We start from the raw sequence: 16,753 nt of genomic DNA on the forward strand, positions 1-16,753 counted from the left end.
TCATCTCAATTAGAGGTGAAGTGCACATCACCATCCCAACATCGTCAGGATTGGGGAATGAATGACGGACTAGAGTAGACTTGGAGTTATTCTACTAAAGACTTACTGTTCTATCAATGGAAAAACTTTTATAATTGACGTTGAGGCAGTGGCTGCCAGAGGTTCTAAGGAGAGGGAGAGGGAAAAACAGATGCAATATGGGGGCATTTTTGGGGCATTGGAATTTTCTTGAATGACATTGCAATGATGGATAGAGACCATTATATATTTGGTCATAACTTACAATATTGTGCGGACAGAGTGTAAACTATAATCCACTCTGAGTAACAATGCTTCAATTTGTTCATCAATTGTAATAAATGCACCACATTAATGAAGAATGTTGTTAATGTGGGAAAGTGTGGGAGGGGGCATATGGGAATCCCCTGTATTTTTTATGTAACATTTATGTAATGTCAAGTATTTTTTTTTATTTTTAAAAAGCATTAAAAATAAAGAAAAAACAAATGAATAAAAATATACTTCCATCTGAAATTAGGGTAAGGGTGTCACATAAACATGTAATCTAGATGAGATTTAGTTATTTTCAAAGCTTATCTAATATAGTTTTTCTGTTCTAAGCATTGAGGTTTTTAAAATTAATCTACATTTTGTTTACTCTAGCAAAACACTTCAATATTTTTAAAATTGTGACATTTCATATTGCAGTATATTTTTTCCAAAGTCAACAAGGAGTATTACAAGTTTGTACCTCCATGTTTTTGAGGATATGGTTTGACTGTCTTTCGTTTCAAAGTTCTTTCTTATAAAAGTTACCAGTTATTCGTATTAGCAATTTCACCATTGGCTAGTTATTACTTCCATTAATCTTCACTGGTAATGGGATAAGGAAATAGAAGTTCCAGCATTTACAGAGCTTCTTACTCAGAATATTTGCATAATACATCTTTTAACATTTGCATGGACATTACATTCAGACAACTCTTAGATAAACAATTTTCAGTAACTAGAAGCTGCTTATCTTGCTATTTTAAATATGAAAGTTAGCATGGCTGTACATTTTTTGTGTGTGTGTGCTAAGGAGTTAAGCAGTTCATATTTTGTGAAAACCAGAAACAAAGGATTGTCTTCAAATTTTCCTTTTTGGGAGGCAGGCTCTCACACTACGTTTAAATTGGCTGGAGAAAGAGACTGCTGCTGTCAGATTTAATGGATCCAGTGGGTTCTTGATGATGGATACATACTGAATGCACAATTTTGGTTTCCTTTATCTGAGAATATATCTCACTTTATAATTTCAAATGAACACCCATGGAATGATATTTAATAAATGCAATTTGACAAACGTACTAATATGAATTTAAATCTTAGCATTTTAGAGATTAAATTTCAAAAAGCCTTTCAAACTTTACTGTCATTGGGAAGGAAATTGGACAGCACTTCCTTAATTTCTTTCTGATGATAGAAGCTTTAACAATATTGAAAAGTGTGTGTGTGTATAAAATAAATGTTCTCTGGGATTTTTTTTTAATTCTATCCTAAATCTTTTCTGTAACAATGGAGGTCAAAAGTCTGGATCAGACCCAGGAGTTAGAATGTGAAGTGACTGAAGCCAAGAAAATGCTTAGTGTGCTTCCTAGAATTTAAATAAGTTAAGAGGAGGCAGAAAGACTACAAGAATTGAATAAGAACTCATAGAGAGACAGAAAAATAATAAGACAGAAGACAAAGGAACAGGAAAGATACAAAAAAATGAAACTGGAAGGGAGGGTTGGGTGAAATATATGAAAATAATGAGTACAATAAAGAGAGCAGAAACACATAATGGTGAGGAAAAATAAATGAAGCTTTTGTAAAACTATGCAACTATGTAAACCTGTGTAATTGAAATATTATAGTAAATATATTAAAGCATGTTATTATATATAAATAAGCAATGCAAGTACAGGAGAGGGTGTAGTATTTGTAAGGTGTTTAGCACATAGAAATTTCTCAATAAATACTAGCTATTATTAGAAAATGATGTGTACATAATATATGTTAAATAAATGATTGTAATACTTGAATAAATTAATGAAAATAATGAGCACAATGCATTATTGGTATCCTCGATATTCAACAGACCAGCATAGCCCAATTCTGGATATAGTCACTTTAAATATTGATGACTTTGTTAACACTGTTCTTTTTACTCATTATCTAAGTCCAAGTGTGAATAGCTCCCATCAGGATTCCAATTTTTCAGTAAAGACTCTTGATAAACTCAGACCAGCTGAATAGTATTCACTGAACAGTTTAATTGAGTAGCCCTGAAGGGAAATATAGACTCCTACAAGAATAAGGAAAAACAGCAGCATGAACTGGGGGGCTGATCTCAGAAAAACCCTTATAGTGTGAGCTGCCAGCATTATGAACAAATGCCCAGAAAGGGGCCGCTAATCAGAGAAGACTGAGGGAGATAGGAAAGACAATGAAGAAAGAATGGATTCAGTGTCTGAATTTACTTTTCTAAACTATTTGCTACTGTGGACTAAATACTAACTGAAACAAACAAACAACAACAAATACACACACACACACACACGGATCTATAAAATGTATCTCGATTCTCTTCTTCCCAAGAGGAAAAAAATGTATGCTGTGCCTAATATCTCCATACCACAGGTATTTATTGATTGCATTTGCCCCCTTCTCATTGTTGAGCAGTGACTTGGAAATCATAAGCTCTCACTAAATAGGCTTTTGAACTGTTGTTTAACCCCAACTAGTGTCCTCAAAGTTCACCACGATATTGTCACAATATTGTTAAAAAGAAGCATTTTATCTCTCTATTTTTCATTTAATGTTTATTTATTTCAAAGAGTACAAATTAGGGAGTTAATTATATGAAAGTCATTCTGGCAGGTATTGATGAAATCAAAAGTATATGAGATGGCCTCTGGCTCCAGGAACTTATCTTAAATATTAAAATAAACTTTATATATTATAACATAAAGGGGAAGATAGAATTTAGTTTACGTGTCATCAGTAGCAACATCGAAGAATAATGAACAAATTAGTATAAAGAATAAGTAGATTTTAAAAAATAGGAGAGGAAAGGTTAAGATTTGGATGCCATAAAATAATAGTACAGCATGTCGTCATTGCTTGTACCTATTAGAGCAGTGTTAACAGGGCGTGATTCCAATTTTGCCACTTAGTAGTTGTATCATGCTGGGTGATTTACTTACTCTTCTGTGCCTTTGTGGCTTTGTGGTCTTTAAGTTATGAATAAGAATAGTCAGTTACTATGAGATTATTACTATTATCATAGGGACCTCACAGGGTACTTGAGAAGATTAAATAAAACAATCTCAGGGGAGGGCTTAATTAATAAATTCTAAATAAATATTTGTGGTTATTATTAATGGATTCTGTTTACATATAAAATAAATATTTGATTTCTGATTTCAAGAAACTTGTTTAATATATAGGAATGGCAGGTATGAAACAATAATTATATGTGAGAATAATAATATATGAGAAGGCATTAAATACAATCAATTTCAAATCTAAAGCATTAGTCTCCAGGAGTATGACAGAGATTAAGAGAGGGGAGAGGGAAAGAGAGATATAATTTTCAGCTGAAATTTCAGGAAAGTGATGAGTTTATAAATGAGCCTTGCATAGCTAGTGAATCAGAAGGGAGAGTAGGAGGAGGGATATTAGGTAAGATATAGGAGAAAAACCGGAAAGAAAGGGGAAAAGGAAATGAGAAGCTGAGAAGAAAGAGGAGTTGGGGGAGATATGTATGGGACTGTGAAGAGAGGAAAAGGGGGAAGGCATAATAAGAAAAACAAAAAGAATATTTGAAACAAACAAGAGAGAAGGAAATTAAGATTGAACATCTCAATAATGGAATGGGATCTGATATGAGTAAATGGTATACGTTGAAAAATCCTGGGAAATGATATGGTTAGGCAAAGTAAGTATACGAAAAGACTGGCCAAAAATGTTTGAGTGTGGAAATAACCTGGTAATTACTGGAGGAACTAGTGGGAGAGATTTAAGGAATGTACTGTCTTACAAAGTCTAGACTAGCAGTTGACTATTTTTATTAGGAATAAAGAAAGAGGGAGCCTGAATTTAGCCTTCAAATCTCTGTGGGAAAGGAGTTTCTCATTCATGGCACATATCCGTCACCTGTATACAAGATCAGGTGAAAAGGATTTTCACTCCACCTAATCTAATCACTTAGGAACCAAGCCTGATGGAGGATCACCTTTAGTAGCTTCACAACTTGGAATACATGGCTTCATTACTCATTTTGGCAGAAAAAAGAGAGAGACTGAAGAATTGCACATGGCCTTATTGCTGCATTAGCCCAGCAATAACCATATTACTTCTCACATTTCATTGGACAGATATAGTTACATAGTCCTGCCTCATAGCATAATGTTCAAATAATACAGCAGAACAAATTGAGTATTTACCAAGTATTACTGCTTCTTACAGATGTAATGTGATCAAGGTCTTGACATTTCAATATTCATTTATTTCACAAATATATGAACTAGTCTATAAAACTTCAATAACAAAGAAAAATATCGCCCGTTCCTTGAAGTTCCTGTGCTGTCTGATTGCAATATCAGCTGGGAATAGGCAGGTGCTAATAACAATAAAGGGGAATCAATGTCTTCAGAAAATTACCAAGAGAAATTCAAGAACATTTTAAGACAGATTTTTTTGCAAGGCGAAATATCCCATCAGTCATAATGTTTTGAAATGATTCACTGGTCACCTTTCTCGTTCTACTCACACTTGCTGCTCTCAGGAACCTTTCTTTTCCTTCTCCTTTTAGGGATTTTCAGGACTCTGCCTTCTTTATCTATCTTATATGTTCAGTCTTTGCCCCCAGTCGTGCTCAAATGGAGTCACAGGGGCTCTGTACTTGTACACTCAACATTGCTTAGTGCCTGAATCAACAGAATCAGGGCAAGTATACTATATCTTCAGTAGCAGGTGAGATTTTATAATAGCTATATGCCTGTGACTCTGAAAAATTGGAGGATGAAACCTAAGCCTTCTGGTTATACCTAACTGGAATCTGCCTCCATCCCATAATATTGTCCAGACTCTTCACAACAGTCATTGTCTCAGCTGCTGATCAACATTTCAACCCCTGATATGATTATGATGATCAGCCTAATCATTGCCCTACCCCAATGATGTATCTTTTGTTTTACTCAGAATGCAAACAAAATGTATTTTACATTCTTCCTCTTATATTTTATTAATGTTATTTTTTCTACCTAATACCAATAGTGGTAGATTGAATTATGTACCCAAGAAAAAGACATGTTCTTAATTTTAATCCCATTCTTGTAGGTGTGAATTTATTGTAAATAGGACCTTTTGATGTATTTACATACAATGGAATACTACTCAGCTGTAAGAAGGAAAATAGTACTAACAAATAGGATAACATGGATGAAACTTGAGAACCTTATGTTGAGTGAAGCAAACCAGGCATTGAAAGACAAATACTACATGACCTCTCTGATAAGAATTAAGCAAATCAAGCTGTCTGAGAGAGCCAGACACTGGAAGATAGGCTTACAGGAAATGGGGGGGGGGGGGGGGGGATTTTCCTTTTATTTTCTAAATGCTAATTTTTTATATTCCATAAAGTTATTTAAAAAACACAAAACAAAACCACATGGAAAAAAATAAGATAAGATTTCATTCCTGATGCATTTTATAGGAATAAAAAATACTAGAGTCACCATAAACTACAAATATGTTAGGTTATCTAATTCTATAATTAGCTAATTTCTAAATTTTTAAATTTAATAAAATCCTATCAAGTTCACTTGTGTTATTAATGCTTTCTTAAATATATGGGAATCAACCAAATGAAATGTCCACTATGGAAGAGATGATCTACAAATTTCATTACTGCCTCTAAAGACTTATCCCAGGAATTTTAATGATAAATTTCAGAGTAATCCAAAATTTAGTCAGTTTTCAAGCCTAATATTCTATTATAAAATATTTAAAAGAATAATTACACAATATGTTTTTCTTAAAATCAATTTCACATATTTGGATAACACTGGAATATTCCATTTCAGAATTAATTACTAATTATATAAAGAGTATCCTTTTTTTCTTTCTACCTCATTTATGCCTAAGGACTGAAATGCATATAGAAAAATAGGAAACTGTTCTTAATTAAATGTCTAGAAGAATACTCCTCTTTAACATGATAAGAAAAACAGAAATTGGATACCAATAGTAGTAGGATAGTATATATTTTTTTTCCTTTATTTTTCTCTATTTGAAGCTACTAACTATGTAAGCAAATCAGCTATCAACAAACATAATTGACTAATCCAATCAGTGGATCATTGAGATACATGTATTCTTTTCATTTTTTTTTCACATTTCTATCATGTTCATGTGTCATGCTACCTTCCTTTAAAGTAATCACATACCTACAGTCCCAAGAATTTGGATTAAAAAATTCCTTTAAAAATTCATATCACATATTCTAGTTTAGTACTATTTTGTATTAGCTATGCTTTGCCTATAAAAGCAACTATGAAAAACCACTTTCAATCACACATAGCAGGTGAATGAAACTAATATTGCAGAGCTCCTAATTAGGGGGAAGACAGAGAGAAGTGAAAACCTGGGGGGAGGCCTAAGGATATAGAATGTATTATTATTTCTTGGAACACATTGAAGAGTGCAAGTATAGATGAAATATTGACATGCATATAAAATTAAGAAATCACTATACAACATTATACAACACTTTTGCTTATCTGCCACATTTTCCATTTCCTTAATCTTTCTAAGAATTGAGTCATTTACTTCAAGGAGAAAAAACTGGGAAGGTTTACTAACTGTAGCTATAAAGTGTCACCCATAGTATAGAATCTTAGAACATGTGACAGATGCAAAGTTCCACTCTGCTTTAGAAAGTAGATTACCAACAGTGGCCTGTTATTCTTATTTTATATTAGGATATTTATGAAAGACCACAAGCTGTAATGAGTTCATAAGGAAAACAATCTAAAGCATTATGGGTTAAACCAGGAGTGATTTCCTCTGCTACTTTAAATCACATTGCTAAAAAAAAAAAAAAAAAACAATATCTAATGTGAGGAGTGATAGATAGTGAATCCTTTCCTGCTCAGTGTGAACATTAAAAATGTTGCTGCTTCATATTTGAGAATATGAATGAAAACAACATGCCTTATGACAATTTAAAAACTGTTCCTTTAATAAAAAATCATGTTCTTCTTAATTTTTTATTATTTTGCTCCAAAGTAGCAGAAGTAATTTTATATTTCTTTTATTACTACACATGTTGCTTGGTTTTAGACTGCCAATTCACAATATCCATAAATGGCAAAGATAACAATTTGAAATTGAAAGGTAGTATATGCCAACATTGTACTAATTAGCAGAACTGTTTAAAGGATTAGGCTGTTTACTTTATAAAAAACAGTTATTATTGTGAATTATTCTGCAAACCCCAAAGAGTGCATATCCTCCTATCTACTATGGACTGAGAATGTCCTAGTGTGTGCATAATTTGAATACCGGTTGCGATAAACTCAAATTAATCTATCTTCAGACCAAACAATTTTGCCAAATAAAACACACAAAAAAGTTTACATTCTTCGTTGCCACTAAGAGCACTTAGATAATAGGGCCACAAGAGTAAGGAGATGGCTGTTGACTATGTATTTGAACATCAAACACATGCTCACTAAAAACACTTTTTTTTAATTAACAAAGAAATTTCAATTCTCTCAAACAGACACTGTCCATTTTTTCATGCATTAAACTAACATATTAAATATGTCCTAACTCTCATTATGTGGTATTCAAAGACAGATTCTTCCAATACTCAAATATCTAAGGCACATTTGGACCAGCACAGACATAATGTGTTAAACAGTCCCAAAGGTGCTGATGACTAATACAACGCTCTAAGGTGCCTGACTTACTATCAGAGAATGATTTAAGAAGTCTAAAGCCAAGTCTTCTACATATTTCTCAATCCTTCCAAATAAAACAATGAGGGATAAAATGAAACAATGCTTAAGTAAAGTGTTCTCACTTTTATAGTTTCTACTTTTGACCCAGTGTCTTTCATATCGCCAAGCTTTATTTGAGACCTTGTGGCTGTTCAAGGGTTAGTAAATAGAACCTAATATTTATTTATTTTTTCATAGCTATTGAGCATTTGCCTAATGAAATGAGTAAGCATTCAAACAGAGGCCTAGAGTGGGATTTTCTATCATAGTGCAATCTATTAAGAAACAAAGTGCATCTTATGCCACTTTTGTAAAATTATTTTAATTAAGGCAAATTGTTGCATGAAACTATTAGCCTTTAAAAATAAACTATGAATTAGCCTTATTCATTTCTATGTTGTGTTTGATTTTCTATTTAATAACAGAATCTTGACTAACTCTAAAAGTCAGATTAAAAACAACCTTACCATCTTCGTATTGGCCCAAGCAGATTGCGAAGAGTGAGCCAAAGATAATTCCTGAAGCTAAATATTTGCAGAGATAAAACTTTTGTAACATCTTCTGTCAAATTCCACTCAAGGCTTATCTGAAATTATAAGAGGGAAAAAGAAAGATGTGACATGTTCATTAATATGTTATAGGTAAACACAACTGTCACAACACAAAACAGTCCGATGACTTCATAGTTAATTACCTGTAACATACTATCCATTAACAAAGTAACACACTTGTTTAATGCACTGGAACTCTTTATCAACATGAATTTGCAGACAAGTAATCTCTAAGGAAATACATTTTTTCTGTTATTTAATTTGCAAACAAGGAAATTGAGAAGTTAAACTTACAATATCGAAACAACACTCTTCAAAATCAAAACCCTGTGAATCAAATGTTTAACAGTGTAAATTACTAAAATTGTGCCTATAGCACAATTAAATTATAAAGTTGAAGTACATTATATATTTTATATTGTACTACAGCAATTTACAATGCTGAACTACTTGTTAATAACGTCTGAAAGAATTTATATGGATATTTATTTTACACATTTAAGTAGAAAGATTGGTCATTAAAGTGGTAATCTTTTCCATTGGAGCAATAAGAAACCGAATTATGTCAGGTAAGATTGAGGATAAGCCATCAATTTTTACTGCATCTGTCATTCAAAGAATTTGGATGAATTTCATTTTTTTTCAAACAAATCAATTTTATTGATACATGAATTTTGTTTTAATTTCTTTGTATTTCTTTGTGGCTTTCAGTAGATAAAGAAACTTGGTATCTTGCGATATCAGTGGGGAGTTAGCACACCGAACAAATCTTTTTGAAAGAATGATGTGCTTAGCTCCTTGTTAACTGAGGAAATTATTCACAGAGAATTGTTCAAAATGCCCCTGATTATAGGTCCTGGCATAACAGGGATTGGAACTCCAGTTCTCTAATTCAGAGGTTCTAAATCCAAATGGGAACAAGGGACAAGCAGGCAAAGTAAAGAGTAAATAAGCACAAAGGTACAATAGAGATGGTGAAGACAGTGACAAACTGTGGCATACAATGTTTGTCTAAAGAGACCAGCTGGTGCTTGCCTTCTGAAAACGGTAGTCATGTAGGAATACAGGACCGTGTTGACAGGTCTCTGATTTTCTGGAAGTCAGAAATCCAAATTTTTATGTAAGATCGTCAGAGGTTAGATGATTGTGCAATCCTTTTTATAAGACTAAACCCTTAAGGCAGGACATATTGTTATCTGAAGGCCTTCAGTTTCTGACTTCTACTCAAGATTCTCTTTACTAGATTAGTTTTGAAAGTGGATAAGTTTCATTGGACGGAAGGAAATATTTGAATTTCTGTTTTTATCTATATTCTATTTAATCCATTTTTCTGTTTTTGTGTGTGTATACTTTAAAATACTTATAAATTCACATAATAGGATAATTTATTTTAAAATTATATTACAAGTTCAAAAAGTTTTAATCATTTGATTCACAGTATTTGAAGTTCAAAGATCACTACATGAGAACACACACTCATCTAAAAATTCTTACTAAGATGGGAAAGGAACCTTCTTTTTATCTGGCCCTCCATTCCTTTTCATAACTGGTTAGGCATTCAGAACCTGTTTTTGTAACTTCTAGGCACAGATAGCCCAAAAAAGAGAAAAGAGTCCTACATTACATTAGATGTCAAGAAAAAATTATAGTCTGTTTACCCGGAGGAAATTAAAATAAAATTGATTAGCACTAATTGTTGTAGAAAGCAGTGGATAAGATTATGACCTCTTTCTAAATTCAAGTCCTTCAACTTATTAGCTACATTGAGAAATTTAAATAGCAGTTCTGTGTCTCACTTTCCTCATCATTAAAATGGACATAAAATAGGACCTAGCACTCCAGTTGAGTGATTGGTTAGTGCATGTTACTTATCGGAGATAAAATAGTACACACTATATAAGACTGAATTTTAAAGAAGTGAATGGATAGGAATATATTCTTAGAGAAAAAAATGTTTAAAAAAATTCTTTTAAAATATCATGCATACCCCTGAAGTAATAAGATAATTTAGAAAATGAGTTACAGTGATTTTTGTTTTATTTGTTTTTGACTAATGAGAAAGATAGTAATTTATTCTCTACCTTTATTTTTTATACTATTGAAAGTTTAAGTGCATTTCCAAAGCACTTTTAATAATTTCAATGGACTTAATATTTACAGCAACCTGAAAGAAATCTATGACACATTATGTCAACCTGAAACCTCAAAACATATCGCACATGCTGATTTGATGAGAAAACAACAGTTTCTAAATAAAGCTTCTAAATAAATGAGAAGGTACGTCTTAAAAAAGGTTATCTTTCTTCACTCAGAAGGCTACAGGACCAATGTTTTTATTTCATCATTGTGCCATACAATTGAGCATCCACTTATTGTGGTACTTTTGCCATTAAGTAAGTTGGAACAGACAAAACACTTTAGACAAGAGACCCTCTACATTAATAACTTTACATCTTTTGGATTTCAGGCAAAAATTATGTAGGAGATGCCAAAACCCCACATATTGCTAAATGATTGTTGTTGAATGAAAAACATTTCAAACATCTCCAACATGGTGCCATATCTTTATTTTAGAACTCACTTCAAACTCTTGCAATGTACATTGAGTACATATTTTCCCTTTGCATCTCTATGGCCAATAATGTTATGCTTTAGCAATCTAGAATATGTCTAATTCTAAAAAAGGAATGTAGCTGTCCTAGAAATAAGGTAATTGGACTTGCTTTTCTAGAGATAATTTAATTGGCATATTCAACACTCTGGTATAGCTAATAGAGATACTGTTTTTTGCCTTAGTGATTTGGAAATAATATTATGTTGTCAAAAATATAGAAAAAAAGTGACTTTTCCAATCATGGTATATTCTTATATGCAAGTTCTTTGCATTTAATGTAATTTATGATATATTTCCTTAAGCTTAAGAATATTTTACTATAACATTTATAAACACAATATACCTGTTCTGAATTTCACATTATTTGTATTTCCTGCAAGATAAAGGTCCAACTTTATTTCTTTGGCAAATTCACTGTTTTCTGAACATTATTTACTGAATAAACATCTGTAAAGCATCTATTAGGCACCCTCACTCTTCTAGTATATACTCTCACTCTTCTAGGCAGTTGGAAAATATTAATGAACAAGCCAACACACATCTCTGCAATTACGGATCTTCTATTCCAGCAGAGGGAAGAGAGGGAAATAATAGATATAAAAACATAAGTAAGTTACATAAAGGCAGTAAGTGATATGAAAACTCCAAAACACCATCTAGTGTCTTCAAAACTTTATATTGTCACTTTACACTTAATTCTTATTCAGAAAATAAAGTAACATTATCCAAAGAAACCAAAAGGCTTCATGACAATATAATTAAAGGAGAACTTAGCAATGAAAGTGTAACTATTCCACAACCCTAACTAAATGCACCCTTGATGGTATCTACTGCCCTGAGTTCTGATTATTGTTCATATCCTGAAGGAATAAAGGACTTTCACTGCAGTTCACTTCTGCGTAAATTCAAAGGCGGAATCTACACAAAAATCTTTCATGATTTTTCCTGCTTCTTGCATTCTGCTTGGTGGTGGTAAAACATTGCTAAAGTCACCAAGGCTGACACCATGGCATTTTCACAATAATTACTTTTTTAGCCTCTGTCCTTCTCTGCTATGTGAAAACCACTAATTTTCTTTTTATATCAAAGTTTGGAAAACATTGTCATTACTATGATGAGAAATCTCATACCAGTAAAGTATCAGGATAAAAGCTGGATTCTCTCAGGGAAGAGGGAGTTGTACATAGGCAGTTTGCCCTTCAACAATCTGTTCAATCTTACTCCTGATGCTTCTGGTCTCTGAAAAATACTAGATAGAGCTATAAAAATAAAACTTAGCATTCCTTTGTATTCCTTCAGAGAAATATATGCTATCCACTAGCTTAAAAAAAAAAGCAAACTTACTTCAAAGCAACCTCAGATATCCAACTGAAAACACAAGGCTTTCCAAAGTCACGATATCTCATCACACCAAACATGGAATCCACTGACTGGCTGGGAACATTTACTCTACCTCACCATAGAGGAAAAATAGCAGTAATGTCTTCATTACTACAGGGAATAGTTACTACTCACAAGCATGACCTGATGAATCATCTTTTATTTCTATGTCTTTCTTTGTAATATAACTTCAGGGAAACTAAATTCATTATTTTCTATAGATATATTCTCCTTTCTAGACTACTTTATATATTTTTTATCTCAGAATATGTTTTTAAATATAAATATAAATTTATGTATAGGTATTGCTTTTATATTATATACTTTAAAGTAGAGAAATCTATATAAAGGAAAAGTTTTTATGTATATACATTTTTATATACTGGTAATATCTTACACTTTATATTTTTTTCAGTCATGATCTTAGTTCCAATTCAAAGACAGGAATGATCGTGGCGCAGATAGCTCTAGGTAAGGGCACTTAAGTTATCTATGTTGTCTTTTATCAGTGTGAGTCTAGGGTCTGTCCAGCCTGGTCCAGCCAAATCAGGCTTACCTGATCTATGCTGGAGCTTACAGCTTTTCACATGCCACAATGTGCCTTGGCTTCCCATTTTAAAGTGTTTTTTTTCTCTTTCAATAAACACTGTAAATTTGGTGGAACATCACAAAGTTGATGGAAATAATTTTTCCACTTTTTTTATTTTTTGATATTTCAATTATATAAATGATACAGAGAATATATAGGGGATTCCCATATCCCCCATTTCCCACACCTTTCACATTTTTTCACATTAGGAACATCTTTCCTACATATACTCATTGCAACTAATAAACACATTTTGGATCACTGCCAGTAAGCATGAATTATAGTTTACATTGTAGTTTACACTCTCTCCCATTTGACTCTATAGATTATGGCCGGATATATAATGGCCTGTATCTGTCGTAGTAATGTCATTCAGATGATTCCCAAGTCCCGAAAATGTCTCCCTATAACACCTGTTTTTCCCTCTCCTTAACCCCAGAACATCCAGGAGTCATTAAACAATGGTATTTCTTCCACTGCTAGAATCACAAGTAGTCTATGGAAGACTACTAGTAAGTTTATTTTAGTCTATGGTTCACAGAAATATTTTTTGAAATGAGAAAGAGAAGAAAAAATCCACAAGTCAGTATATTACAACTCAAATCAGAACATTTAAAATGTATAATCAACAGTTGTAAATATCAAATGAGACTGCTTTAATTCAAAACAACTTTCCTGAATTCACATGACACATATAAGGCAAATCTAGGCTTAGATATTCTCCTAATATGAACTTTAATGGGTCTTTGACAGCCTAAATCAGTGCCTTAACATGTCTGTAGAGTCTATATTTCTCTTTAATCATAAAACTCTAAATAGAAAAAAAATTACTGCCAAGTATAATTTGCCTACTCAATTTACACTTTAAAATTGTATAGTACCAGAGAGATCCAATATTCATTTTGACAAATAACAGATATAAGCCAAATATAATTATTTAACAGTACAAGTTGGATCCTTAAAGTGTGGATAAATAAAAAAATAAATAAAAAGAGTAGAAATTCAATATCTATGTTTGCTTTTGATATCACCATAGATTTTTTTAGTGTTTACACATACATATATTTACTCAATAAGAATTTATTGTATATTTAGTATATGTCAGATATTATTCTTCTATTGCAGAAATAAACAATTCCATTTTTTAACTATAGCTTTACTATTGACCAACCACCATGTTCCCATAGTTTTCACTTAATGTCATGGTATTATTGCAAGATACCTCAGTAAAATAATTCTAAATTAGGGTAGCATCAAATTTTAACTGCCAATTCAATGGCATTGTCATCCAGTCTATATGTCTGAACTATCATCTAAATATTAGTCTTACGCATAAAGACATTTATGACAAATTCTTAGAAAAATCAGAGGAAAAACCTTAGTTTGAAAGGAGCATGCACTCTGAAGTGGGAAAAGCCCAAGCACAATTTTTATCTGTAGGATATTTAACTTAGAATAACCAAGTAAATGTATAATTGACTGAAAGCTCAGGAGAGTACATGCATAATTTTAAAAGCAAGTTTCAGGAACTGCCAAAGCATCATTCTACATTCCCACTAGTCATTGTTGAATGTTTCCATTCCTCCATATCCTCTCCAACACTTAGTTTTTTGTTATTTTGTTTTTAATAGCAGCCAGTCTAATAGGGGTAGGTGATAGAATTGCCATATGATCTAGCAATCTCACTACTAGGTATATAGCTAGAACAAGTTGAAAGCAGGGACATGAACAGATCTATGTTCATGGCAGTATTATTCACTATTGACAAAAGTTGGATGCAACCCAAGTGTCTATCAACAGATAAATAAATAAGCAAATTGTGGTATGTACATACAATGGAATATTACTCAGCTGTAAGAATGAATGAAGTTTTGACACACAGGACATCATAGATGAATCTTGAAGATCTTATGTTGAGTGAAATAACCAGTCATTAAAGGAATGACCTCACTGATATGAGCTAAGCTTACTGAGCAGATTCACAGAGATAGTCTGGAAGATAGGTTACCAGGAGACAAAAAAGGGAGGAGAGTGTGGCAAACCAATGTTCAATCAGGACAGAACCTAAGCTAGGATGAAAGGGAGTGGTTTGGCAATGGATTGGGGAGATGATGATGCAGAAATGTGAGTGAGGTCGATAGTGCTAAAGTATGAGGGTGAGCAGGGTTGGGGGGGTGAGTTGGACTATTGATGGAACTGGGACAACAGCTGGAGGAAGGAACAGGTGAAGTATGGTGAAGGTGGAGGCTAAAAGTAAAATTGTGATAACATTCCTTCGGGAAATATGGCAGGGGAGGGTCACTAGTTCAGGCTGTCAGTGGTGGGAGAATGTGTGGGAAAGGGTATATCTGAGACATGCTTCTATGGAATAGGAGTGTGTTAACCTTATCACAGGGTGTGATTAAAGTCCCATCCTGGGGAGTCTGGCTGCATACTCTTACAGAGGAGCAACAATATCTGGAGTATATAGGCAGTGCCTAATAAAAGAAAACATACCAATAAGTCATGCCTTCAATATTAATGCACATTACTATGAACCTAATTGTTGTAAAGTTGAAACTTAACCTAATAATAACTTTTGCCTTAGTGTACCTCCTAAAAACCTCCATGTTTCTCAAATGTGGCCTCTTTCTAAGACAAATCATCAAATAAATATACTACCTTCCCAACCCCTGCCCCCAGTGAGGGACATGATTCCCAGGGATGAGCCTCCCTGGCACCAAGGGATTAATACCAAGCACCAGCCAGTGATGCATTTGGAAAAAGACCTTAACCAAAAGGGGGAAACATCAATACAAAAGAGTTTTTATGGCTAAGAGAATTTAAAATGAGTTGGGAGGTCATTCCAGAGGTTATACTTATGCATGCCTCAGGCAGATCTCATTAACTTCCGCTGTGAACAAAACCTCAAATAGAAAGCTCTAGAGCCATCTGGACACTATAGACAGAGCACACAATCCCTTCAAATCAGCACGCTGTTGGTGGGCCTTACCTTGAAATATATGACAATTTATTTCCCCAATATAAAAGAGTTAGACTCATTTTTACTTTCTCTACACATGATTATTCTATCCCTTTTATTTGAACCTATAATTAGTACTATACCCGTTAAAGATAGGTCTCAGAGACTTAAATTCGGTCTGTTCATATGCTGATTGAGCTCTAAATCTCAAAAGAGTTGCAGCTAAGACTTCCTCTTCAAATCACTGTACTCACAAAAGACAACTAACAGAATGATGATGGATAACCCCCATCAAAAAAAACAACAAAACAAAACAGAATATCTACAACTGCGAGCCAAACAATTCCTTCCATCTGCCCCATAAGGTTTAAACTCCTTCTCAACCTGTGATAGAAAGGGCATTATGGTTCCCAAATCCTCAAGGTTGATGAATGAATATTCACATATTCAAATATTCAAATATAAGGAGGAATGCAAACATGGACAAAGTAAACCTATTAATATTGTAATAATGGAAGAACATATGACATTGTTAAAAAAGATAGTGGTTATTAGAGTTTCTGAGGGGTGGAGAAGGGAATAATAGGTGGAATATAGGGCATTTTTAGGGCATTGGAATTAAGA

At 33.1% G+C, this 16,753-nt stretch overlaps 1 protein-coding gene across 1 annotated transcript in view; it reads right to left on the reverse strand.

Annotated features, from left to right (window-relative positions):
- LOC101441123 (protocadherin-15) overlaps positions 1-16,753 on the reverse strand; it is a 1,917,137-nt gene that overhangs the window by 890,091 nt on the left and 1,010,293 nt on the right. Inside the window, exon 4 of the mRNA XM_058298874.2 lies at positions 8,501-8,619. Within this exon, the coding sequence (XP_058154857.1) occupies positions 8,501-8,591 (91 nt within the window). The 5' untranslated portion in view covers positions 8,592-8,619. The remainder of the gene's footprint in view (positions 1-8,500; positions 8,620-16,753) is intronic.

Source organism: Dasypus novemcinctus, chromosome 6 (genome assembly GCF_030445035.2).
Source record: "Dasypus novemcinctus isolate mDasNov1 chromosome 6, mDasNov1.1.hap2, whole genome shotgun sequence".
Taxonomy (NCBI): Eukaryota; Metazoa; Chordata; class Mammalia; order Cingulata; family Dasypodidae; genus Dasypus; species Dasypus novemcinctus.